We start from the raw sequence: 26,477 nt of genomic DNA, 5'->3' as shown, positions 1-26,477 counted from the left end.
TCTATTTTATTACGCTGGACCTCTTTCTATTAAATCAAGGTCTTTTAGCTTTTTATTAATTCATTATTGTTATTATTTGTCCACGGTGGTTCTCTGGAGTGAAATGAGCTTCCAACAGCCTGGCAGACTCTCAGCTCCCAGTGCCAGTGACTGCTTTTTAATCTTGAGGGTGACGTTTCACTCATCCTGCCGCCGAAGATAAGCCTGCAAGGTTAATGCAACGGCGCTACAATATTACGGGCAAATCTTCGGCGGAGGGGCGGGGGTATAAAATAAAACGCCGCTGGCTCTTTTCTAGATGGCAGAAGAACAATCAACGCAAAGTCGCAGTCGGGGTACTCGACTAAAGTGGGTTACACTTTCCCCACAGGGGACAGGAAGTGACGAGCGAAACATTTGACTTGTGCGCCCGGCGAGGGAGCGGTTCGATGCCTACCCCCCCAGCGGCCAGTAGAGGGCAACGTAGAGCACTGAACCCCCAGAGGAGTTGCTTGAATATGATTATATCCACATAAGATTAGACAAGATAACGCGCGTGACTATGTTCTCGCTAGAGTTGAAAGAAAATAAAATGTGCAGGTGCTTTCGAAAAAGAGATGCTGAGGATTTACAAAGAAGAGAAAAGCATTTATTCATCAACTGTCACTGCAGAGACATGAAGGCATGTTCACAGTATAGGGACGACATGTTGCAAAGTCAGGCATCTAGTTTTTTTTTTGTTTTGTTTTGCAGCGGCACTTGATTACACTGACAGTTTAGTAAGGTTGGCACGTGTTGAAGCTTCACTAACAGGCAGAGAGGGCTTGTGGGATTTCGAGGTAAATGCACGCACGCACACACACACACACGCAATACACACACTGTACACCTACAGACTCTTATCCTCTCATCATGTTGCTGGCACAACAAAAAAATAAATCTGCTCGAGATTTTAAATGTAGTGCATGTTTTACAAAAGTGAGGAGGAGAATTGAAAGGCCAAGTGTGGAGGACTGAAGGGAGAACTGATCTGAGCCGGGCCGCTACGGCGGATCAGTGTCCTGGGCCACTGTGGACACAGTAAATATGGCCATGCACCCCTGGTGGCCCGATTAAAGACAGTGCTTCACACCGGGCCTTTAAAAAAAAAAAAAAAAAAAAAGAGTGATTGAAGCAGGAAAGAGGTTGAAACGCCTGCAGGATTGTCGCAAAAGGAAAAAAGGTGAAATATGACCTGATTGGGGAACAGCAGGCTGTATTTTTTTTTAAAGTTTAAAAACATTTAACAGTGACCTTAAATGATTTCTCCTTCTTATGTGGTCACAAATATTTGATTTAAACAAAGTGTCTCAATATTGACGAATGAATAAAGTGGAAACACCCTGTTTGACGAGACTAATGGCTGGTTCTTCCCTAGTCAGAAACACACTGACAAATGGAATGTGTGTGTGTGGGGAGTGGAGGGGGGTGGGGGGGCGGAGGGGCAGCCTCAGATGTCAGAAAACGTTCTCTGAAAATGCCAAAATTGCATCCTGACAAATGAGGCCCAGGGTGCAAACAAGTGACTATTAACTATTAAACTGAAGAGTGTTGGCAGAGGGAGCCTGTCTAGCAGTCTAGCAGGCCTCAGGTACAGCCAGAGCGGCTGGCTGGTAGGAAGGAAGGAGGCAGTCGTCGTGGCTGAGTTGGGCAGTGCAGAGCAGCAGGTAGTGTCAGTTTGGTCGAGGTTCTCCTCTCGCGAATCTGCAACTCACATTTCATACATTTAAAGGAGTGGTCGGAGCGCTCTAAACGCTAAAAATCTAACCCTATTTTCTTTTTTAAAAACAAATAGTAAAAAAAAAAAAAAGGAGGAACCAAATGAACTTTGTTGAACGACGGCAGGAGCGTCGACTCCGCCCCCCCCCCCCCCGGGCTGAACTGCGGGGGCTGTTTGAGGTCCATGAGCAGTTCAAAGTAAACAGCATCGTTCCCTGAAGCTCTTCTTGTTCTTCTTGTTCTTTCCTTTCCCGTTCTTGTCTTTGTTCTCCGACATCTTCTTGCCTCGCACCTCGCGCATCAGGTCAAAGAAAACCTGCAGAGAGAATTATTAGAAGAAAACAAACCATATATTAAGAAGAGAGCCCCCCCCCCCACGAGAGCGCTCCGGTCCAGTTATCTGGTACCTTGTCCACGTTGGCTCTGGTCTTGGCGGACGTCTCCACGTACTGGACTCCCCACTCCTCTGCCTTCCCGCGGGCCTCGTCCACCGATACCTGCCGTCGCTCCTCCAGGTCCGACTTGTTCCCCACCAGCAGCAGGGGGATCTTGTCCTCCTCCGCCTTCACACGCAGGATCTGCTCCCTGCCAGCGACGTGGTGGTGGTGAAACAAACCCGAATCACATCAACAAAAATGATTAAAGCGGCCCGGGGAAGATTTAAAGTATTGTTGGAGGGTCGGCATCCCTGTGGAAACGTGAGGTGAAATGTGAGAGAATCTGGAGTTCTTTAAAGAATAAAAACAACGTGATAATAAAAAATAATATTATTATTATCATTATTAATAATAAAGTTGTATCTATCTGAGATGTTGTGTCTCCACTCTGCATTGCGATAATAATTCTATGAATGTGTGTCTGTGATCGAAGCTTTGCGAGTCTTCACAGGCATTTCTTTTTTCATTTTTCTGACCTACTACTTGTATCCTGAATGAATCAACTAAACTGTCCTATCAGAGAACCGCGTCAGTTTCTGTTCTCCAGTGGAGGAGCCAAGTTTTTCTCTGTTGTGTTGTTTGGCGTCTCTCCAATGTGGACCACTGTATTTTCTTATTGTATTCTTTTGGGTTTGTTCTGCTTGGTCATGATAGCTCCTCCCCCCAGGCCCGGAACTGAGCCGTCTGTTCCCATCAGAGACCTGGTGCCAGTCTGGAACGGCTTTATAAAGCAGAATAACTGGTTCCATATTCAACACTGGCACCTGGAGCTCACAGGTGGCTCACAGGTGGACGGACGCACCTGAACTCCACAGTGGCCGTGAAGGACTCGTGCTCGGTGATGGAGAAGACCAGCAGGAAGCCCTCGCCGCTGCGGAAGTAGTTGTCCCTGATGGCGGCGTAGTCCTCCTGGCCCGCCGTGTCCAGGATGTCGATCTGGACCTCCTCGCCGTCCAGGACCACCTTCTTCCTGTAGCTGTCCGCCTTGGTGGGCTCGTAGTCCTCCACGAACTGCGGGGGGACGGACATAGAACCAGCGGCTGAGGTGCGTCAGGAGCATCGCATCAAACGGTTGAAGCGGCCCCCTTTTTCCACAGAGGCCAGTTGACCTTTGACCTCACCTCGTCGTACATGAACTGCAGGGTGAGGGCCGACTTGCCCACGCCGCCGCTGCCCACCATGATCACCTTGTGCAGGGCCAGCGAGCTCTGGTTCTTGCCTTTGCCGGTCGCCATGGTCTTCTCCGATTGTCTTCCTCACGTGCACGCTCGAACACGCACGCACGCCACCCACCTCGCTACCTGCAAACGACTGCAACCACAACGAAAAGAAGAAAGGGAAAGGTGTCAGTGAGCTGTGCTGGAGGACAGGTGGCGCTCTCCTCCCTCCCCGCCTTCATGCCTTTAAAGGTTCAGCGTGGACATTCTGGAGATGCTGAGAGAAAACAGCAACATCAGGTGGTGACATTTCAGATCGCAGTGCTCTTTCACTCTCCCTCCCTCTCCTGAAACTGCCAGCTAACTACGGTGGCCTGCGAAATCAGGCCAAATTCTGCACACTGGACCTTTAAGAAGCACCTGGGCCGAGGCCGCTGGACTGGGCTGGGCTCCAGCAGCACCGTCCTCTAATCCGGAGATTAGCCTGTAAAAGTGCCAAATCGGGCCACTGGTGAATCCTTGAACTTTGTATAAAGTTCGCCGTCAAACAATCGTTCCGGAGGCCGATCGGACAAAATTAATTCACTGAGCTCATATCTCTGGTCTCTCTCCTCAGTGGCCACTTCCACCATCAGAGACCCTCTGGTCACGTCACTCGGCAGGCCGACGGACAGGAAACGATCGCTATCGATGGGCCGGACGAGTGTTTTGTTTTATCTGAGGCCACAATAAGCCAGCGACGGTGCAATTAGCAGCCGGGATGGAAATTTCCGCTAATACCGCCGGCGATGTTTCTGCTAATTCTGTTACGTGTCCACTGGAGTTGGTGATGATGAGTCTGTTTATTGATGCCCTGAAAGCTTATTTGATTATAAAGTGAGGACATTTATCAAGCTGTGAGTACATGAAATAATCCAATGTTATCTATTTTTTTTTGTATAAAAAAAAAGGTCGATTGTTGTGACCCATTTTGATGTCTACTCTTTCATCATTGACTCCAGCGGAGCGATTGCTCATGCAGAAAACACTTTGCACAGTGTTTCCTGAATGTGGAGCAGGCAAAGAAAGTAAAGGGATGGACTTCTCTAATTTCTGTGGGGATTAACTGACGGGTTAGAGACCACAGTGTTGTTCATTGAGTGAAAGTGGCCTCGTTTGGGACATTAAACAAAAAGACACCTTGCAAATTAGACACTGGCACGGGGAAAGTTTCCTCAGATGCTAGAAAGTCCTGCGGATCCATTTAATTGTAGACAATCACATCAGCCCCACAGTGAGTAAACACTACCGCATATAGAGCGAGAGAACACTTCAGCATCACTCTGAATGGTGAGAGTCACGGGTTGGACTCGAAAAGTGATGTGAAAAGCAGCGACTGATGGGCTGTTTTTAATATCTCAAGATATCTTCCTGCAGAAGAGTCGCACACTTTTTCTTCCCTTTGAAGGCAGCGGTGGAACGTCGGACCGACGCCTTGAAAATGAGACTAAAGCGCATTTGGGCCCTTAGAGACTCCAGTTTTTGTTCTTCTGGTTGACACTTCCCGTCCACCAGCCTACTGACATACTCCTTGTGCTCCGAGTTGTCTGCTAAACGCTGCTGAGGTCGTCCATCTTTCATCAGCACGAAGCTCACGTCGGGTACGGAGCGGAGCTCCTGACCAGCGTGTCAACGGGTGTCAGGTTATGTAAATGTAAAGAGCGTCGTCTCCAATTGAGAAATGTGAAAAATGTCTGAATGTTGGAGCCCAGAATGTCTGTTTTTCTGTGAACTTCACCTTTTTCCCTTCACTCCGTTTCCTGTGTGGCACTGAGCTCATTTATCACTGCGGGAAAAAGTCTGCTGCCCCTCCTCCTCGTCTGTTTTCCACTAATACGACCGGCCTGGGACGAAGGTCTCCACTGCATTATTGACTGATGATCGGGTCCCAGGGTGGCGTTTACCAGGTTTAATTCCATTTATGGTTGTAGCATTGAAACTGACAGCAACACATTGCCCTCGGTTCCTCCAGTGTGTGCTAACCACTCTGGCTCCTTCCTTTAACCTTGTATTGGGAGTTTTTACAAGCCTTGGTGTGGACCAGTGGTGTGCAGCATCGAGTTCTGCCCACACTGACTAAGGCCCAAAAGTTCAACCAGTCCGATGAGCACTGCCTGTTTTCAGTTTCTGACCTTAACCGTTAGCGTCAGGCAGATGCTCAGTGTTATTTCCTCTGTTCAGCGCCTTCGCTGTCCAAAAGGAACATCGACAACTCCAGACTTGAGCACGCACACTCCTCCTACACTCGGGACCTGGTAAGATGCCCAGTGAGATGTTGTTCTTCTCTTCTCTTAACACCAACGGGCCACTTTCGTTGGGATTGGAAGAGTATCTGCAGCAGTTAGCAGTTAGCACGCAGCCTCCAGGAGCAGAGGGGGGGGGGGGAGACGGTGGTTTGGTTTGCCACCTTCGCCACTGAGGCAGAGGAAGTGGCACAACCCCTCAACCCGGGAAATGAAGTGCGATCCGTGCACTTCCTGCCTTTGTTATCCGTAACCGGGCCAGCGAAAGGGTTCATGGCAAGGATCCGCGCACACAACACGTGCGCAGACACACACACACCAGCGCACACCTTTGGGAAGAAGCAATGCTCAACACTTATGCAAAGGGGTCCCTTGTTGAATTATTTAGCTGCAACCCACTTCACTGAGCCAGTAAGAACACACACACACACACACGCACACACACACACACACACACACACACACACACACACACACACACACACACACACACACACACACACACAGCTATAAATAAGACAATCGCTTACACAGTGTGTATGACGGCCACAAGAAAAGTGCTTCAGGCCGATTTTCCAAAGGACACTGAGACTTCTAACGAGGGACTGACTACGTTTCCACCACTTCACCCCGCCAGGGTAATGCGGCGGTATTATAAGAAAGGACACCATATGTGTGGAATTAATATATAGTCCTGACCCAGATGCTGACCTCAGGTCTGCCTGGTCCTGGTTCGTCCTGGTTGATGCAGGATTACGGAGAAGGAGGGATGTAATCTAAAAGCACCCTCTGGATGTGAAGCTCATGAAATATATATATGTGCCACTGGTGCAGTGTGGCCAACAGGAGCTCATTAAGATTCCCTCTGGAGACCCGGCCAGTGGACCCTCAGAGTCCCCACTCCTCTTCAGACTCTGGCATGAATGGGCCGAGGTTTGCCTGGAGCCACGCAGACACTCGTAAAACGTTTCAGGAAGTAGACGGAGCCGCGTTGATTCTACCTAGCCACTGAATGTTTGTTTTGTTTTTGTTTTTTGTTTTTTAAATGCAGCCAGCAGTCACCCACCCACTCAAGTTTACACTTCTATCTGAACCAGGTCATTTGAATCTCTCAGCCGGATGATTCTAAAACAGGAAATCAAAAAGTGCAAACTTGTTCCTATTTCTGTCTGCTCGCATTCAGATGCAGCTTTTTCTCTCTCTCTCTCTCTCTCTCTCTCTCGCTTATTTACGCATCGTTAATGCCACATGTGTACAAGTATGGAGTGTTGCTAATCAATGTCAGCTTCATGCTGACCGATGCCAAGATTCCTGATTTGGAAAAAGCAGAAAACATTTTCTTGTGAGCCGCGACTGAACGTGACGAGTCTCTCTGCATTCCAGGGGTCGCGGGGGCCGAGGGGGATTTCCTGTTCCCAACGGGTGGATGGGAAAAGGAGTTCAGGTCAGGTCGGCTGTTTCTCTCATCATCCGCGGCCCTCGGCCAGCCACAACGCAACAAGTTGAGGCGGCCTAGAGAGGGGGTGCGGCTCCACTCGAGCTCTGCGGTGTGTGTCGCAACAATGCCTTACAACAGATGCTAGAAGCCGTGGCGCTCTGCTATTGAGAGAGAGGTGGGGAAGTTCAATAAGGTTTCTCCTTTATCGCCCTATTTCCCCCTTTTACAACATTAATCCTCTTGTAAATAAGCAGACTCACCTCTGATAGACGTGCTGTATGTGCATCACACAGGTTCTGCAGTCAAGATACCAACTCTGAATAAGAAATATATTATGAAAGCTCTGTTTCATTCAGTTTCTCACACAAACTGAAATGACATCACTGGAACTGCACCTTCAACCTCACAAACTCCAGCTGACTGGAGAAAATGATATAATCCAGCCGAGTCACGAGGGACGAGTTAGAATGGCTCATCCATTGCCTGCAGGAGACTCGTCGTGATGCCAAGACGTGCCTTTAAAAATTCAATTAACAGGATGGTTCACGGTAGGAAAAAAAAAAGGTGAGGAGGGGGGCGGGGGTCACAATGCATACTAACAAGTCTTAGTCAGGGCCGCGCACAGAGGAGCCTTTGATGACAACCGGACCAAAGTGCCGGGCAGCACAGAGCCGAATCCTTTCAGCAGCACAAAATCTGACAAATTCAGCACCGCTTTTCACATCGTATCTATATTCTGTCATTTCTATCTCATTCACACACTGAAAGTCATCAACTCTTAAAGCGCAGCGGAGCCTTCGCCGCTTCTTTCCAGCTGTCAGAGCACATCAAACTCCCCGTATGATACATTGTTGGAAAATAGGTCTTCTGCACCGCTCGCTTCGCCGTTGAAATATCTTTGAGGCCGATAACGCGAAGCAGATTTTCTTTGTCATCTCCTTGAAGCTGATCTGCACCAGTGTAAACACTCATCTTGCCTTGGCTTTTATTTCGACATTCCCTGGACCAGTTGAGGCCGGCAGAAGAGAAGAGTTCAGATCTCAGCTGGCATTTGCTGGCATCTCCATGTGTTCTTACCCAAGCTGTTTAATATGCACTGGTCATCTCGTTTCAGCTTTTTCATTTTAAATGACACTACATGGCCTGCTGCTGTTGAATGTGGAAGCAAGCGGTTTACTTTTGAATCTTCCACACTCTGCACTCAATTTTAGGCCAAACTGTGACTTCAAAACACTGTTTTGCAAAGAGGCAAGCGAGCAAACAAACTGTCATACTGAAAAGGGTTTCTTCTTCTTTGGGTATTGCGTCCATACTAAAAAAAAAAACATTTTGTGTTTGGTAAACCGCAAAGGGGAGAAACAACACTGCCCTCAGCCGTTTGCATTTCTCTAACATGACAATTACACACAGCAGAAGGAAATAAAGACACGGCTCAGGGCAAATTAATCACACGCCTTTGTCCATCCTGCAAAAGTCGAGTGAATGATGCACTTTCTTTAACTAAGAAAGAATGTTGGGAGAGATATTTAGCTGGGAATCCTGGACCTTCCTCCCCTGAGTTGACATAAAGCAGTCAGCCGATGACAGCGAGGCATGCGCTTATCTGCAGAACCATCTCTGGCACATATGCGCTCAATTTACAGGGCCAGAAGAAAAAAAAAGTGCAACACCAACCACTGACTGGAGAGAGTTTCAGAGCAGGCCTTCTTTCAGTGTTGGCAATCAGAGGTTTCAAGAGGGCTCGTGTAAAACATCACAGTAAAGAAACAAAGGGGCGGTTAGACTTGAGGAGATAAACCACAACAACAGGGGTGCGTTCACTTGCTCGCAATGAATCAACATCTCCTGACGACGTCATGAATGGTTCTGCTCTGAAACGCGATCCAACCTACGTGGACTGTGTTGTTTTGTGAAACTCTGATGGTTTTCATGCAAGTCCACGCCGATCGCGGCGCTCAAACACAGACTTTGGCTTTACTCCCTTCCCAGAATGTTGCTTTGGAAAGTTTCCTTAAACCTTGGACCGGCACTGTGGCCTAAACCACTGGTTGATGGTTGATGTGATCACACATAATATCCGTCAATTTGGCTCCAAAACAAAGGTTTGGAAACAAAGCACCGACAAATAAATAAGGAGGATCCTCGCCACAGGAACACAACACACAAATCCCCGACCAAGCCGTGAATGTGCTGCCTCAGCATGTGACTGATGAGTTGTTTACCAGAGAGAAGAACTCCTGTCATTCCAGAGGTAGCAACAATGGGCTGACTAACCCTCAACAATCCTGCACTGAGGACTGAGAGCTGCAGCTGACAGCTAACATTATTTTTTTTAACAGAATTTTGATTGTCGCCAAAGATATCTTGGAAAGGTGTGCTGTACTTCCTGCTACTAATGCAAGAAGAGTCTGGTTTGGAGCCTTGGTACAATGCTCCAAGTGAGGGACAACTTGCTGGCAAGCCATTTCCAGCCCTTCAGTCTGTGCAAACTTCACACCCCTACAATAAAAATATCACCAGCTCAGTAGCCTTTATGACTTTGTCAAACAATTACAGTGGAAGTGTAAGCCTTGTTAAAACCGTCAGCAAGGGACCAGCTTTGCTGGTGGATAATGTCACCTGAGGGGGTAAACCGACCCACATAAAAGCCAACGAGCAACTGACCAAGCAACCAATTATCCTCCCGCAGCAAATACTGAAAGCCACAACTGGGCAGAAGCTGTGTGGGAAAACATCCCTAATGTGTTTCTGAATTACAGTTGCTTGTGTTTATCTATGTGAATGTGTTACAGAGGAAAGAGCAGGTCCAGATCTGTGGGGTTCAGGTTGTTTATGAATCATTAAAAACACCAGAATCATAAAACCAAAGAGTGAGCTCATCAAAGGTCAACTGTATATATATATTAAAAAAAAAGGATAATGAAAACAAACCTTTGCGCATCAGTAAACAAAGTCCCTGCCCAACAGTAAATAAACAGTAAATGCAAGTTGGCTATTCAGCTCCTACATCACAGTTGTTATTCCTAAAAACACAACTTTCAACACCAATGATGCATTTACTTGTGTGAGTAGGACTGTAGATCCCTCTGAGATGTTTCTACATCTACATATATTTAAATTCAAATGGCTCCTTTAAGTAAGTAACAGGTAATAAACTGGCGATGCCTGCTTCGAGTCAAAAGTGTATCAGTGTTACAACCGCATCGGTTTTGTTGACACAGATCACACACACTGCGACGCAGGCTGTTGAAATCCCCGAGCCAGCCTGGGTGTGTCACCTCCTCAGGGGGAAAACTTGAGCTCCGCGGAAACCAGCCCGAGTGATTCTTAACCGGACATACAAATTACAACTGCTCGCTTCTAGGAAACTCACAAAGAGATTCCAGTAAGCAACTTAACGTGACTTTAACCCCAACAAAACCTCCACGTCGCATTCGTCAAGCACGCGCCACGGCAACTTTAGCGGAGAAACTCTCGAGTTGTCAGCACTTTTTTTTTTGACAACTAACCTCCTCTATCCATCCGACTGTAAGCAGGCAAACAGAAGGCTGAGAAAGAAGAGCATCGAACAGCCCAAACAACTGGAGCTAGCTAACGTTTATCTACCGAGTTCACAGCGAGTCGTTTTGAGTTGTGTTCCGCTTATCCCGAATAAATGATGTGGCACGCAATCGAGTCAAATATAAACTCAAATCAATCAAGTACAATCAAAAATGAAGTTTGAAAGTTTAAATGCCCCCTTCTCGTGTATTTTTCCACAATCCCTACATCCCCGGCTCGCCTGTCCTTCACAAAACCAGGCGTCGTACTTTCCCGCTTCCGTGCTCCCTGTGCGAACGTTGAAAATTCGATAATCCACACCGGTTCGGCTCTTCTCCAAAAGTCTTACCCGAAGCAGGAGTTGTTCTTCTGACCTCGATCGATGTTATCTTGGAGAGCGCATCAATGGGGCATATCGAGGCATTGGCTCTCCGAATACAAACCGCTCCTTGCAACAAAAGCCCCACCTTCCGGAAGTGGAAACAGATGACAGGATGTTTCGTCACTGTCTCCTCATTCAACCACCTCCCTTCCTCCCCCCCACATTATTAGCCAAAAAAATAAAGCCGCCCTCGCTTATTTATCGTGTGACTTTTTTTTTTTTTTCCTTCTATCCATCCATTTTAGATATCCGCTTAAATATTTTTGAGCAGCAATATTTTCTGTAGGCCGGTGGTCGCTGATAATTTTAACTACTGTGTTTTGCCAGATACATTTTACATTTTATACAGTTTATGTGTACCTGGGCAGGGTTTCAGCATTTTAATTCTGATCGCAAAAGAATTCATGCCCAACTCAAAAAGGGGGTGACTGTGCAAACATTTTTAAAAGGATAGAGTGAGAAAAAAACAAAAACAAAAAAAACTTCAGTGTAATAATAACAAAAGCCCTCAAAGCAGTTCCCACAATGGGTCCATTCGGCAAATATACACACTGATTTTATTATATTTTATTTAAAAAAAATAAAAGATAATTTACTTGATCCATAACTCGGGGGAAATGGGCATCAGTGATGTTGTAATCATTATTCAGTATATTTAAAAGACAGGGTTTGTGGTTGCAATGTCCCATTTTGTATTTTTTTAATGAACATAACATAATTTTAAAACAAGAGACACATTATACTAGAGACAGCCTACTGGGTTCAAGTTACATTTTCTTTCCCCCTCTCAGTGGAGGTAATGATGCGATTGATTTAGTGTCCCTCCAAATATAAACGCTAAGAATCCCTGTGTACCTCTGTGAAGATGACACCAGAACACCTACTACTCTCCTGCTGCTATTAAGGTGACAGGGAGATAAATTAGAGTGCACTGGGAGCCGGGCTGCTTTATTGTTTTAGGTCATATCATGCCTACCAGCCATAACTGATGTGTTCACTTAGTCCCAGTAGAACCTCCAATTGCAGTGGAATATATTCATAACTCCAGCACTTAACCACAGTCTCACTTCTGTCCTCAAAGGCACCTGCTGGTTTTAAACACTTGATCTGGCCATAACATGCCACATGCTGTTCAGAGTACATTTACTGCGTTACCTTGCAGCTGCATGTTTAAAAAATAAACCCACTTATGGAATACACTCCATTTTAAACTTTAAAATTCTAAAAGAAATACTGCAAATAACAAAGTAGCAGATAGCAGATGTTGAGAAAATCCGTGAAATAATTCAAATCAAAATTCATTCAAAATTTGTAAAACAGTTTTCACAGAAATACAGCAGGTGGGTTGATGCAAGACCACGACTAAAAGCTGTCCTGCTCAGCGAAGTGGATGAAAGCTGCACCTTTATTTGTGTGCAGATGGCAAGACTGCATCTTCTTAGGCAAAGGGTGTTAAGACATTAAGCAGCAAAAGCACACAAGCTGCACGGCCACCTTCTTGTTATCTGACAATCCGATGCTCAGCCGCATCACTTGAGCAAGACCGGCTGCCAGTGACTGTTTGGTTTTAACGTGGCGCTTTATGAACGTACAGCTTTTATAAGACCTGAAAACCGCTGCAAGGCTGCCTAAGCACATTAGCTTTTACACCCTCTGTAAAGAAAGAGCCTTTTACCAAGGAGACGGCCTCTTTTTAAACTAAGCTAACCATACTCTGGGGGTATTCTTTCGCAATCCCAACAGATGGCGCCAGAATGGCAAGGAAATAAAGAACAGAAGATTAAAGTTTCCATTGGATCTGAAAAGTCTCTGGTATGAATATCTGTAAATAACAATAAAAAACAACAGGAAACAGTTCTTTCCACAATATATTGATATTACTTGAGGGCAATATTTTCATGTTAAGCATTAAGAAAGTCAACAAAAGAAGCTTTGCATAGTTCTACCCATAATTCATTCAACAAACTCGGGTTTGTTGTGTACTTAGCGTATTAAAAAACTGCAATAATGGAAAACTTGATTTCTGGAGATTGCTGAGCAGAACCTGCACACCCAGTATCAGCAGCACGAGTCAGTATCCAGTCACAAAATGTAATAGTCATTTTTTTTTTCCTTTCCTCAGTCCAGTGTCACTCACCAATAGAGGCAAAAATATCATCAATATCATCAATGTCATCATGACTGTCTGCTTCCTCTGATCTAGTTTTATTTTCCTGCTTGTGTCCTGACGGGGCCGCCGCTGATAGCTGCTCCTTCTCCTGCTGCCTCTTCACCCGTTTCTTTCTGGCATTTAAAGACTTGAATCGACTCCTCTGAGTGTGAAAACGAGTCACGCGGTGTGAATTTCCTTTCATCGTCGCTGCCGAAGAGCCACAGGTGCTCATCACGGACCCTCGATCTGATAGAACACAGCAGACTTCCTGTTTTAAGGCTTGCAACTTCCTGTGGACGCTGCAAATGGGGAGAAAAGATGGACATGTGCAAATGTTGTATTATTAGCAGCATTATCCCAGATGCAATGTCTTCATATTGCCCTCCATTGGTCCTCTTACTTGCAGCCCTGTGCCTCTAAACATTTCATTCGTCGACACTTAAACGACAGGAAGTTCAGGAACTGCCTCTCCTTTTTCTTCTTCTGGGTTTTGCACCATGTGATCGTCGTCTCCAGCTGTGACACCAGGTCTGCAAAACTCTCAGCTCGTCTAATTTTTTTCATGAGCGCCTGTCCTCCACTGGTCTTCTGTGTTTGCTGGGACAAAGATTTCCCCTTTATGACAAAACAAATTTTTGCTTGTGAGTTCAAACAATTAAAGTGGAAGATGAATATTCAGGGCTTCAGGAGAAAATGAATTGGGTTGATAAACTAACCTTTGCAGTGAGGAAAGGGGTCAGGTCAGTGTGACGTGCTATGGCTGGAAAAAGCATATTATACTCATCTTATTATTCTACTTACATTCTCCAAAAATAATACCTAATTTTCACTCCATTAATGTTGTGAAAGGCACTTAAAGTGACACAAGTCCATCACAAAGGTAATGTAAAACTGCACATGAATCGACTGCAGCAAACACAAAATAAAAAAAACAAGAAATTAAAATCCATACCTCTTTCAACAGCGACACCCAGGTCTTCCTGTTTTCTGGTCTTGTTCTTGACTTTAACACGCGTCTTTCTCTGCAGCGGCTGGCAAACTTTGGCACGAGGCGAAGCAATGGGCGCCACGGCGCTCAGCGTCAGGGCGTCAGAAAGACCCAGGAAGTCAGCCACACATTCCGGCAGGACGACGTCTCTGAGGTAGGGCATGGGCTGACTGCTGGCCACTTCCTTTAGAAGTTCCAGGAGATGCTCGTACAGCGGACACAGGCAGGACAGGATGCCGCGGAAAATCACCCTGACGGAGGGAGGGGGCAATCAGAGGCTCAGTGCAAGATAGTATAGTGATGCCTGATGTGACCATGGAGGAGAGGGAGGAGGTGGAAGAAGAAGAGGAAGCTCACTCACCAGAGACGGCTGACCATGCTGGTCAGCACCATGTTCAGGATGATAAACTCCCCCCATTTCATCTGCCGCCTGGAGAGTCTGAGGCGGACATCTGTTTAGGACCAACTGAGAACACTGACAAAGCCGTCACACTCACGGAAAATGCTGATTCTTGCGCAATACATATATACATATACATAATTTTTATTTTTTTTATTTTTTTTTATTTTAAGGATACAGGAAAGCTGTGCTGCATCGATTCATTGTGCAGCTCAGCAGCTTGATGGCTCCCAGCACCTTGAGACAGAACCACTCCAGGAAGGGCTGACTGGGAACGACGCATTCACCCGTCTTGATGCCCACTCCTCTAAAAAACACCAACAACACAGACTGTCATTACTGTGGACATACACTAAACAACAACACGTCTGTGAAGATTCTCAGTCATCCAGGTCATCTTAATGTAGATGGCTGAAGTTGTTGACCTGAAGAAGCCTTTCGAATGTGAGGCGAAACATCTGCACGTCTGCAAGAACAAGTCCAGTTGTCCCAACTTAACCCTTCAATACTTAACAGCAGCCTTACCAATGACGCATTACTACAAGTTGCATTAGATTCCATGTGTAAATGACAACAGTATTGTAACAGTTAATCTTAATTGTTGCATCAAGTGTTTCAATTAGACGTTTGAAAGGAACAAAAAGGCTGAAGCCACAAACTGGTCCGCCCACCTTTGAACTTTAGCAGGACAGAGATCCTTCAGGTCCTTTAGAACAACTTTCAGCTTCATCAACTTCAACCTGTTTATGCATTGTTCAACCTGAAAGGGGGAAGACAGTATTTTTTCATTGCACAGCATAGCCTCTCAGGGATTTATATTTGTTGTTGAAGCAACACTCTGGAGGGAGAACCACGGACCTGCTGCAACGCTTTGAACGTCTTGTTGTTCCTGTAGCTGTTGTTCAGGACATACATCAGGTCGTACAGGACCCGGATCTCCGTCTGAAGAACCTCACTCTCGTACAGCTTGAGCACCTTCTCGGTTTCCCCAAGCAGGTTTTTGACGACGACATCTGCGCAGTAGAAACAACAACAGAAACCCATCTCAACACGTTCGATCAACAGCCAAGACCCGCGTGGGCTGCGCAAAACATAAACAGCTCCTCAACGTCCACGTTACACCCCGGAAGTGTTCAAATTAGCCGGTTTATGGCGGCGTGACTCAGGAAAGTACCTGTCTTTGCGGTGAAGTTGGCTCTGACAGTAGAAACAGCACCGGGGAGAGGGATGTTTACTCTGTTCCATCGCTCTCCAGCCATGCTGCTCTCCAGCACCGGAAGACCAGTAAGTCGGCCAGCCAATCACATCCAAGTACGTACAAACGTCACATGAATCGTTTTTTTTTTTTTTTTTTTTTAAAGGCACGGAGCCGGAATGCGTTTCACGCTTCTGATTGGCCACTGCGATTTGCGTCATAGCAGCGAGATCGACCAGCTTTTTGTTTTTGATGTACGAAGATGAATGTTTTGCTGCTCCTTCTCTCTCGTTCCTTGCCAGTTTTTATTTCCGGAGTGGTCACCAGGTGGCGCTCACCCACCTGCAGTCAGATTACTACTGTATGAATATCATGTCCAGAGCCTCCAGAAAAAAAGAAAAATCTATGTGAATGTGAAATAAAACTTAATGTCCTTAACCACATTGCTTTCATATATAATAATATAAAAAAGACAGCTTGAGACACAGTTTAAGAGAACATATATACAATTTATTTAAGCAATTTTATAAACAAGAGAAAACAAGAAAAAGGGGAAACCTATTCTAGGTCAGTTTCTTTATCCAGGTGAGGACTTGTGAGTTCACTTGGTCCAGCAAAGCCTCCTCACACTTCCCTGTGCCTGTCAGGCCATGGCTTCCTCCCTCTATCCAGAACACTTCAACTTGAGCTTTCATTTCTTTCAGCGTCTCGTCAAAGACAGACTAAAGGCAGAGAGCAAATATGGATAAGACAAACAAAGATTCACAGTTGTATATGTATATATATACACAAAATACATATATTTAAACAGGACTAATCATGTTGGGAATAAATAATAAAATCTGCAGGTGATAATCAAAGTAATGCAAAGAACAGGACAATCCATCCGCTTCCATCCATCCACATTTAGAAAATAAACACAAAATGGAACCTCATTAGGACATACATAGGAAAGTTTCAGCATTAGAGCGACCTGTCCTTACCCTGTCACACATCGTGTCCTCTGTGCCCGACACAAAGAGCACAGACAGGCGTCTGGGTAGCGCCCTCAGGTCATCACCTCGCTGCCGATGGCCGTGCGTCTGTCCCGGTGGGTGCAGGGGGAAAGAGAGGCAGATGACACCCAGCAGCACTGCTTCATCCGATTCATCACTCAGCTGTCTGGCTAAAGCCGCTGCTGCACGACATCCCATCGACCTGCCTGTGGACGAGGTCACACAGGATTTGAGGAAGGATATCATGCTGAGTCAGCGCTGCTTGTTGTTTGTTAGAATATCACTGAAACTGGCAAAACTTTGTTCTATAACTTCATTTATACATCACAAAACTAAAAAAATAATAATAATAAAAAAAAAACTTTATTTTTCCCTACTTTGCCTCTAATTTTTTCATTCTGACTGACATTATGACACTCAGGCATCTCACCTCCAAGAAATACGTGTCTAATGTTGAAGTTCTCCAGTGACTTCAGGTAGTCCTGCAAGGGAAACACAAGAGATGCGTGACCTCCGTGACCCTCGACAGTGTCGCCACAGGAAGAACCACATCCACTGATGTTGGCTGCTCTCACCCACACGGCGCGATAAGCCTTCACTCTGTAGCCCAGGTTCAAACCTTTGCATGTGAAGCGCAGGCAGATGACGCCACCTGAAGCCAGGCAGCGAGCCAGAGAGACCAGATGCTTGAAGTTCATGTCTCCACCGGCTCCATGGGTGAGGATCACAGCGGTGCGCGCGTCTCTCACCGGGGCAGGGTAACACAAGGCTGCGTCCAGGTGTTTTGCCGCAAACGGTACCTTCACCGCATCCTATGAAACGAAACAAAAAAACAAAAACAAAATCCTGTAGTGTCCCCATTACTGCAGGAAGGTAATACACGAAGAGTCTAGCGAGCGTTTATCGGACGAACCGTACCTCTTCAAACTTCTCCATCGTGAATTTTCTTCGCTGGAAAATCGGAACTGTAAGCTCGTCACTGACACCTGCTGTTCAGGAGTGATAATGACAGCTACTACGTTTGTGTCAAACGCCTAGATATGTTAATCAAACGTCATCTGTTAACGTCTTAGTTGTTTTGTTTTTTTTAAATAGTTTTAATAACAGTACGTTGCCCCAAAATGTCGTGTAAACTTTGCATGAAATGTTAAGAACAAATTTTGATCTAAACAAATATTAATTCAGATCTTACTTGAGACCAAGCGTTTTGTATGTTGCATTTTGTGATAAGATTTTATTTATTTATTTATTTTACCATTACTGATCCTACCTTTACCTTTAGATATAAATACATATCTCCAGCTCCTATACTGTATATATGCAGCATATCAGTTTTGCTGTGTAGGTGAGTATTGTGGAGGCAGAAATGAAACAACGGTCACTTTTAGTATTCCAAAATTACAAAGATTTATTATATTACAATACAATTATAGAGTCATATACAGGAAAAATATTTGTTAGTGTACAATACGTAGGCTTTCTCTGCATCTTGGTGACTGCTTGATCAGAGCTCATCCTTTGGCTGTAAAACAAACACAATGAGAATTTAGAATCAGAATGACATTCATTTAAGGGACTGGTTTGGATAGAACAAGATAGCTGTGACCAAAAGGCCGGTTCAAGACTTCACTTTAACTTGACTAATACACTTGAAAATAGGGCAAATAGAAAAAACAAAAAAACAATTACATGTCGACTGACTTAAAAACAAAAAAACAAAAAAACAAAACCAGGGAAATTTAAATGAAAAAATAAAATCAATCCAACACCAGCTTGTCAGTGTTTCCTACCGTCTTCCTGTGGCAGGTGCACGGGAAGAGGTCGTCGGCCGGCTGCTCAACAGGCTCCATGCCTGTGCGGATCTCGGGCTGGGTCACCTGAAGTTTGGCGTACTTCTGCGGGAAGAGGTTACGGAGGAAAAGTGTGACCGTTTAAAGCGCACACGGTGACAACACTTGCCAGCATCTTCCATCCTCAACTCAAGCCACAAGACACCACATTACCTGGAAGAGTTTAAAGTAGTAACAAAATATCTTGTCCCCCATAAGGTGGTTGCGTGCAAACTGCTGACCTGCCAGTGCAATTTTCTTAACCTGCAAAAACAAACACAACAAAAAAAAAAAATTCTAAAAAAAAGACACAAAAGCCACAAAAAATGTACGCGAATTACAAAGTCGACTCGAACTGACATGTTCGTCGTGCTGGCGAGCCCACTGGATTTTCTCCAGCAGGTCCCCGAGGTCGGCCTGCACCGGGACGTAATGCTCCCACGGCCGGAGCTCGTTGTAGAAGTGCTCGTAGTAAATGGAGTCCTGCTTTAGGACCACGCTGTCGCCGGCCAGCAGGTAGGGAAGCCGATAGGCCGCCACTGTGCCGTCCATGTTTATTTGGTACTTGTACTGTCGATGGACAGTGAACACCAAAAGAAAAAGAAAGAATATCCATGTAATAATGCAACTGTGAGTCCGCCGATAGCAACTGCAATGTAAGAGATGTTAACATTTGGGGTAATTACAAAACTGAGAGGTAGTGTGGAAGATGAAAAAAAAAACAGCCATTTAAAAAAACCTGTCTGTTTCACCAGTTGTAAAATGCAGAGAATGAAAAGCAGGTGATTGCTGCATCTCTCCTTCACAAGAACAGACAAGAACACTACAGTTCTGATTGGAATCCATCTAACCTTGAAGAAGTCAAAGAAGGAAACGTGCTTGACCAGCGGCCCGTACAGACTCTCGTCGTGCTTGAAGAAGAAGAAGTTGGTAAAGGCGGCGTCGATCACGTCCGGATGAGCCCGAGAGAGTTTGACCAGCTCCAGCCGCTCCTGCCGACTGTCCCGCCCCCTCCAGAACGCCGTGGCGTTTTTCTCTGGCCACGGCGGCCCGGTGTTGGCCTGCACTGACATCATGTCCAGGCTGACCCTGTTCAGGGAGGTAAAAAAACACCAGACTTCATCACATTTTAGTCTTCTCAGCGCACATCAGAGGTCCGAACTGGTGAGACCCGGTGACCCACCTTCCCATGGTCTCGAGCACCGACTCGGTCAGGTCGTAGGTGGGCATGACAATATCTCTGGTGTTGTTGGAGCCACACCAGGAGAAGATGGGATGTAGGTTGTTGTCTGTGGGCTTCCTCTTTTCCAGGGGCCAGTCGCCCAGGTTGACAAAGAACTCCACATCAGGGAGCCGCACCTGGACAGAGGAGAGAAGAGGGTGGGGAGTGCACTCGTCAATGAACAAGCCAAGGAAAAATATTAAAGAAGTAATGCCGCTGACTAGTAGTGGCTTGTCCTTTTTACAATAGTGAGTGAAGAGTGGAGAGTGGAACACGAGGAGAGTTACGGAGAAAAAATATATTTTTTAATCTTACCTTCCTGGTCAGAGACAGCAAGATGGAGTCCATAAATATTCTGAACCCCACGTGCTCTCCAAAAGTTTTAACATAGACCTAAAGTGAATAAAATATTGACTCATTATGGGCAAAGAGGAACTTGTTTAAATGCCAAACTTAAAAAGCTCAACATAAATGCCAGACCTGCAGATTAATACATGGAGTATTTTTCTTTTCTTTCGAATGACATCAATGTGTCGAAAAACAAAATATAGGAAAAACACTGCTGACAGCTGATAAATCACTGGATGCTCCCAGGTAATGTTAGCACTGAGACAGAACAGAGCCTCAGATGTATCATTGTTACAGGGAATGCCGGGACTGACGTCTGCACAGCTCATTCTGAGAAGATTGTACCCTGCAACACCTGCTTCACAGACAGGTGTGTCTCGTAGCTCCAGGCCCTCGGATGGGCCGTGTTACCACTCAGCAATCTAAAGAAATAGATCCCTTTCAAACATCACACACTGGGCCCTTCCGTGTCGACCCAGTATTTGTAGCTTGGGTCATTTGTGTTATTGGAGTTTGGAAGTAAATACCTTATTGTCTTTTACAGTGTAGTGGCACAGACTTTGTCTTTGTCCAAAGCGCTTGGGGATCTCCTGGGCGTTGAGATCAGGATCCACACTTGGGTAGAGAGCCAGGTCCCTGTCTATCTGTGGGAAGGACTCAGGACAGTGCATGTGAGCCTCCCACTCAGCGCCGCTGTGCTGTGGACAGTAACAGCCCTCATGGTACACAGGGCCTGAACAAAACAAACACACAAACAATGACACACTTGAATTTTCCATTTTTCTCCCAACAGAAACCATTTTTTTTGGTTTCGCTCTTTGGATTTTTACGCTCTACCTTTGAGAACAAATGGGGACTTTGCAACATGCTTGCTCTTGAGCAGGATGTGGATGTGAACGTCTGTGTAGGTGGCATACATTCTGTAGCGAACCAGGAAGGAGCCGTCCTTGCGGTCCAGGACTTGGATCCAAATCCTGGTCATCTGCTCAGCGGGAGACACAATCTTCACCTCAAACGTCTTCTCGCCAGGTGAGGTGGTTAAACTGTGGCAGAAAGAATGTGGAGTCACACAAAGATAGACGTGATTCACGAGGTGAACCTTCCCAAATGGACACAAAAGAGAGGAAGTAATCATTTACAATAACAAAAAAGTCTGCATCACAGAAAGAGGTTTTTTTTTGTTTTTGTTTGAAATGATTATTAGCTTTTAAATGTGACACGCTGTTCAAGTCTCTCTCGTGCACCAGCAGCAGGCAACACTGTTTGTTTTTCTCGCAGCAGGGATGAATGGAAGAGACAAAGCGATCGGTCTCTGGGGACTGTGTGTGAAAGGGACACCCAGTGAGTCCCAGTTCATTGACTGCGATGCCTTCCCGGCCCCATGGGAACTTTTGGGTGAAGTGAGGTTGTCAGAGGATCCGTTTCCCCCCCGGAGGCGTAAAACTTTCATGTCTGCTCTGCTGGGATTGAGTGGTTTAAAATTTCCCCATGGCTGAAAAGACTTACTATGTTGTTTTCACTCTTTTCTTTTGTGCAAGAAAACACAACACTGGCCTGAGTCTACAATAATTACAATAATGGGGGAGCATAAATGTATTTGTGTGACACTCAATAAGTGCATGCCAATAATCATATTGACTCATATCAAGCCGTCCGAGACTGACTTTTGGTTTCGCTAATACAAAATGACATGTTCTGTGTTTCACACTTGAGGGGAAGAGAACTGAACATCTCTGAATTAAAAGATGAAGTCTGAAGGATTTTCAACTTTATATTGTGGTTCCATGATGACATCCTACAAACACAAAATTGACAATCAAATAGACAGAGAAATAAAAGCTAAAGTGAACACATAGGAGGATGCCTCTTCGTTATTGGGAGTGGTTCAGAAACAATAACAATTCTGTCACACACACACACAGCATTTTCCAAAGTAAAGAATTGGGCAGGTCCAGTAACTGAGCAGCAGGCTTCCATAACACATTCGATATTCTCTTTCCACGATCCCTGAATACTCAACCAAGAAGTAACGCGCCGTGCAGAGATCTTGAAGGCATCATTAGCGTGCCTGGCACATGACTGCATTATTCCCCCCCTCCAGGTTGTTCCTTGGCAGCGCCAGATGTGCATAGCTGCAGCAGAGCCGAGGCGTCACGGGACTACTCACTTTCTCCCCGAGCTGTCCACCGCCTGTATGTAGAAGAAGCGAGCTGGAAGAACAACGTCTGCCTCCAGTCCGGGTCCCCAGACTAGGGTGTTGGCAGCGCTGGGCAGGTCGGCCGCCCGAGCTCCGGGGACTCCCCGTCCGAAGAGCTCCAGGCGGCAGAGCAGCAGCAGCAGCAACCACGGCAGCGGCCGAAGCAACATGACGGTCCCCGGCCGGTGTACCTGAAGAGACAATGGTTTTCCTCCCCGCACAGTCTTTACTGCGTGGCCTTACCACTGTTTTGTGTGGCCTCCATTCGTGACAGCACTCAACAAAGTGGCATTTTAGCCACGTTACATGTCCAACTACTGATGCATTTACAGGTTTGAATCCTGGCTTCGGTTGCGTGACAGCCGCCGTTAGCTTGCTCCTTAAGAGTTCACTTCACTCGTCGTTTGGGAAAGGTGGCTGTTCAATGAGCGCAGGGCGGGGTCTGACATAACATCGGGTGTAATGATTGGTTCTTGGATACCTAATTCCAGGTCTGATTGGTTGAAAAAATGTCAACTCTCGCACTGATTGCACAAAACTCGGGAAGTTCATGTCAGCGGGAGAGTGTTGCGACAGAGATCAGCAAAGACCCGCCTCTACTTGCCTTTGATTGGCTACTGTCCCTCTTATCAACGCATACTGCAAAATGAATCCCAAAGTTAACCCAATCAAAGGCAAGTAGAGGCGCGTCGGTTAGTTTGAGCCCAGTCACAGATTTTGCTGGGCACTTGGCGATTTTTTTCTCTTCACTTTTCTGTGCAGCAGAAATTTCTAGAAGTCAAACGAGTTTAGAGATGTTGAAAAGAGGAAAACAATTTCAGGGCCACGTATATTCGTGGCATAGAAGTGGCTAACAAAAGAATATTACTGTTACTAAAAATGAATCCATTATTAATGTGACTGTAGTATTTATTTAAATTATTTTGGATTGTTCCCTTTTATTTAAAAGGAAACAGCCCGTTTCTCTCTGCCGAAACCCGGGATCGAACCAGGGACCTTTAGATCTTCAGTCTAACGCTCTCCCAACTGAGCTATTTCGGCTGCCGTTAGTCTGCGTGCCAAAGTTAAATCCTAATGCACAATTATCCAAATAACGAATCCATTAATGATATTTAAAAATAAATAAATCTGAAATCAAACATTGTTACTTGGAACTACATCAATATGTTATAGCCCACTTCAGAAAGCATAGATGTACAGAAGTAACTGTTGAAGGTCATGATATGCTGCTTGAAGCAGCAGTAACACAGGTCTTTGTGTTACTCACAGAGAAAACCAAGCTCTCAACTGTGTACATCAATCAATGTTTATTTCGGTTTGCTTTTGCATCAACATGTTTTCAGTTCGTTTTTTTTTTTGCCAAGTAATTTCTATTACACTAGTATAATATCAATAAGAACAAAAGTGGTAGAATCCATTTAAATAAGACAAACGTCGCTGCCATCATTGAGAAAACCAGAGAGAAATGCTTCATTTTTTTCAGGATACTACAATGTGACAAACTACAGAGTTCCAGTGATTTAAGACAGAGTCAGAATACCAGATACAGTACCAGCAGTAACAGGTACAACATATACAGAGAAAAATTATCCAAGAATGTCTTCATCTTTTGTTGTTGTTTTTTTTCACCTTCAGCCAAGTTTGAACTGTACAGTTAATATAAAAACCAAAAACGTACAAACCAAAAACATTCTAACAAAACACCCTGTCAGTTGGATTTTTTTTTGTTTGTTAAAGTTTTGTTTTTATTTATTTTTTTAAGTATTTTCTCTGCCATTGAAAGGACTGCACTGAACACAAATCTCATCGACGGCACAGAGATAGGAGAGAAATGGACTCTTTAAAACATGTTTAAGACACTTTACTGAATCAAATGATAGGTGATCGCTAAAATCTTTGCTGTCGGATCCAATGATTCTAGTTTGGGGGTGGGGGCAAACAACTTTGCCCTAGAAACCAGAAGAGAAATAAATGATTTGTTGTTGTGTTTTTTGTTATTCCCATATGTGTTAATGTTTGTGTGCAAGACATATCAATATTATCATTTTTTTGTATCATTATTTTGAGATCAATGCAGAGTTGAGACAAATACACAAGTACAAAGTATCTCCTCAGTTAACGCTGTTTGCCAGTGTCACGTGGCTACCCACTCACGTGTACAACACAATCACAATATGATACACCACCATGTATCATGAAACAGTTGTTGTTTTTAAACACACACGAGCCTTTGGTTGACAGGCCGTCACCATCAAATATAGGACTGCGACAAGGATATTATAGTCATCAAGAACAATATTCAACCCCCCACCAAAAAAAAACCCCCACAGAAATCTGATTTGCCCTCAGCTAAAGTCGTTTGGTCTTTGCACGTGTGCACAACTGTGTCACTGACTCACATCTGTACGTCACTGAAGAAACCATGGAATACTGTAATTTCCCCTGAAGCTTTTTTTTTTTCCCCTCTGGCAGTAATTCATACTCTCATAAGGACGGTTGACAGAAAAAGAGGATGAAACTGCGTAAGATTACTTTGAAAAGACATCTAAAGAGAGGAATGAGGGTGTCCCTCACTTTCTGATTGCTTTTGTATGGAACAAGTCCAGTTATTAAGCATTTGTGTGTGTCTGTGTGTCTCTCTCACACACACAGACACCACCGACTGTTTGACTTTATGGGTGACAAAGGCAGCTGGAGACTCAGATACAAACCAACGACAACCAACATTAAAAGGAAAACTCCCTCTTGTGTATTCATCTTCCAATTTCAACAGAATAATAAAAACACAATACAATTCCTGACACCATCTGTAAACGCCCATCTTCAGTCAACTCTGTATCTCCTAAACAGGAAGCAAATGACAACAGCCGCATATGAGCTCTTTGTTAGTGAGTGGGATAACTTTTTTTTTTTTTTATGGCACATCATTAGGAGTGTATAGTTTTACACCATAGATAAAAGCACGCTGTGTCCATCAGCCGCATCCAACCCCTTTTTTGCAGCCTTTTCAGTCTGCTCTCTTTTCATACGCCAGTGAGTCGGGAAGCGACATATTTCTCAGTTAGTGCTGTTGGAAGTAGCAGCAGCCAAAGACGTGAAATTATGGTGTAATCAGGCTGTGCAGAGATATGTGTAAATACTACAGAGTCATGTGTCACACTGTGCAGCCCAGTGTAAATTGGTAAGAATGTCGTTTGAGCATTTTCTTTTTTTTAAATTGTGTGTGAAGAGAAAGTTAAATACTAATGGATGAGATAACCTACTGAGACTAAGAGGAGAAAAATGTAAATGAACTTAAGAGAGGGAAAATAACAGGGTAAAGGAACACGTTTTGGCTTGATAGCAATGCAGGTATAAGTTTCCCTTTTTAATAGAGAATTTTTTTTGTCAGTATTTCAAAAAATAGAAAGTATTTCATAGTCTCTGTTGTTGGCTTTCACCGTTAAATAAAACTTTAAATTTTTGTATCTGCTGTTATAGGAGCATGCTGCTTTTTAAGATAGCAGTTGGATATTTTTTTCTTTTTAAATGATCATCCATTTTTGTTTCATGCATTTCTTGTTGGTTTCTTTACATTTCGAGTATCTACACAGTGAGGTCCAGAAATCACACACACGCACACACACGCGCGCCCACAGGCAGACAAACAGACAGACAGACAGACAGACAGATTTCGTCGGATGTCCCCAGTTCCACCGGCTGGACTTTAAATTCCACTGTTCTCTCTCCCTCCTCCCCCTCCCCCTCTCCCTCTCTCTCCCTCCACCTCATGCCACCAATTCGTCCGGACACGGAACCCTCCGTTCTGGTCCTTCAACAGCGTGACAGCGCCATAACTTGAGCCAAGTCCAGAGGCTGTCAAGACAAAGTCACTACTGAGTCTCTCTGTTTCATCGCTCTCATTTGCAGAGTGAAAGTCCCGGCATCAAGTTTCCAGCAGTGCAAGGGGGCAGCTTCCTCCCTCCGTCCTGCTGTTAGAACTGGTACCACTTCTTGTCTTTGCACTTTAGCATGAGCTGCAAAAAAAACAACAACAACAATATTATAGAGCAGAATTGATGGATTTCATATTGATTCTACGGTTTGCTTTGGATTAGCATTACAACAACAAAAAACTATAACACAATAAAAGCCTGATGCAGAGGGAAGAATGGTGTCTCCTGTCATGACTGCATTTT

The 26,477-nt window shown here is 45.0% G+C and overlaps 2 protein-coding genes and 1 non-coding gene across 4 annotated transcripts in view; all 3 read right to left on the bottom strand.

Moving 5' to 3' along the window:
- Positions 1–606: 606 nt before the first annotated feature.
- LOC142897460 (ras-related protein Ral-B) lies at positions 607–11,086 on the bottom strand. 2 transcript variants are annotated; one of them, XM_076039821.1, is made up of 5 exons: positions 10,941–11,086; positions 3,296–3,485; positions 2,977–3,185; positions 2,145–2,322; positions 607–2,053 (listed from the first exon to the last, which is right to left on the bottom strand). In XM_076039821.1, the coding sequence occupies exons 2-5, from the start codon at positions 3,407–3,409 to the stop codon at positions 1,931–1,933; spliced, it is 624 nt and encodes a 207-aa protein (XP_075895936.1). In that variant the 5' UTR covers positions 3,410–3,485; positions 10,941–11,086; the 3' UTR covers positions 607–1,930. The 2 variants fall into 2 exon arrangements, with proteins under 2 accessions (XP_075895936.1, XP_075895937.1); XM_076039822.1 differs by lacking the exon at positions 10,941–11,086 and adding an exon at positions 5,109–5,247.
- An 808-nt stretch (positions 11,087–11,894) lies between these two features.
- Positions 11,895–26,477, bottom strand: part of LOC142897769 (uncharacterized) — a 108,372-nt gene continuing 93,789 nt past the window's right edge. The window contains exons 30-51 of the mRNA XM_076040320.1: positions 26,281–26,315; positions 25,563–25,567; positions 22,270–22,537; positions 20,940–21,145; positions 20,630–20,835; positions 20,070–20,147; positions 19,716–19,891; positions 19,384–19,621; positions 18,893–19,102; positions 18,707–18,796; positions 18,494–18,598; positions 17,279–17,515; positions 17,134–17,185; positions 16,692–16,909; positions 16,291–16,430; positions 15,185–15,274; positions 14,692–14,820; positions 14,475–14,552; positions 14,078–14,364; positions 13,842–13,885; positions 13,526–13,740; positions 11,895–13,424 (exon numbers count right to left, since the gene is read on the bottom strand). Coding sequence (XP_075896435.1) covers positions 13,103–13,424; positions 13,526–13,740; positions 13,842–13,885; positions 14,078–14,364; positions 14,475–14,552; positions 14,692–14,820; positions 15,185–15,274; positions 16,291–16,430; positions 16,692–16,909; positions 17,134–17,185; positions 17,279–17,515; positions 18,494–18,598; positions 18,707–18,796; positions 18,893–19,102; positions 19,384–19,621; positions 19,716–19,891; positions 20,070–20,147; positions 20,630–20,835; positions 20,940–21,145; positions 22,270–22,537; positions 25,563–25,567; positions 26,281–26,315 — 3,429 coding nt within the window. The 3' untranslated portion in view covers positions 11,895–13,102. The remainder of the gene's footprint in view (positions 13,425–13,525; positions 13,741–13,841; positions 13,886–14,077; positions 14,365–14,474; positions 14,553–14,691; positions 14,821–15,184; positions 15,275–16,290; positions 16,431–16,691; positions 16,910–17,133; positions 17,186–17,278; positions 17,516–18,493; positions 18,599–18,706; positions 18,797–18,892; positions 19,103–19,383; positions 19,622–19,715; positions 19,892–20,069; positions 20,148–20,629; positions 20,836–20,939; positions 21,146–22,269; positions 22,538–25,562; positions 25,568–26,280; positions 26,316–26,477) is intronic.
- trnaf-gaa (transfer RNA phenylalanine (anticodon GAA)) lies at positions 23,268–23,340 on the bottom strand. Its single transcript has one exon. It is a non-coding gene; the product is annotated as a tRNA-Phe (tRNA).

The sequence above is a fragment of the Nelusetta ayraudi genome, unplaced genomic scaffold, assembly GCF_046127955.1.
Source record: "Nelusetta ayraudi isolate G7.1 ecotype Tasmania unplaced genomic scaffold, CSIRO-AGI_Nayr_v1 ptg000060l, whole genome shotgun sequence".
In the NCBI taxonomy this organism is placed as follows: Eukaryota; Metazoa; Chordata; class Actinopteri; order Tetraodontiformes; family Monacanthidae; genus Nelusetta; species Nelusetta ayraudi.
This window is presented reverse-complemented; position numbering and strand designations above follow the sequence as displayed.

Excerpts from the sequence above, each read along its gene's own strand:
- LOC142897460 (XM_076039821.1), bottom strand. The coding sequence starts at position 3,409 with ATGGCGACCGGCAAAGGCAAGAACCAGAGCTCGCTGGCCCTGCACAAG. Across the intron at positions 3,186-3,295 it reads TGCAGTTCATGTACGACGAG|TTCGTGGAGGACTACGAGCC; the intron begins GTGAGGTCAAAG and ends GTCCCCCCGCAG. Across the intron at positions 2,323-2,976 it reads ACGGCCACTGTGGAGTTCAG|GGAGCAGATCCTGCGTGTGA; the intron begins GTGCGTCCGTCC and ends CGTCGCTGGCAG.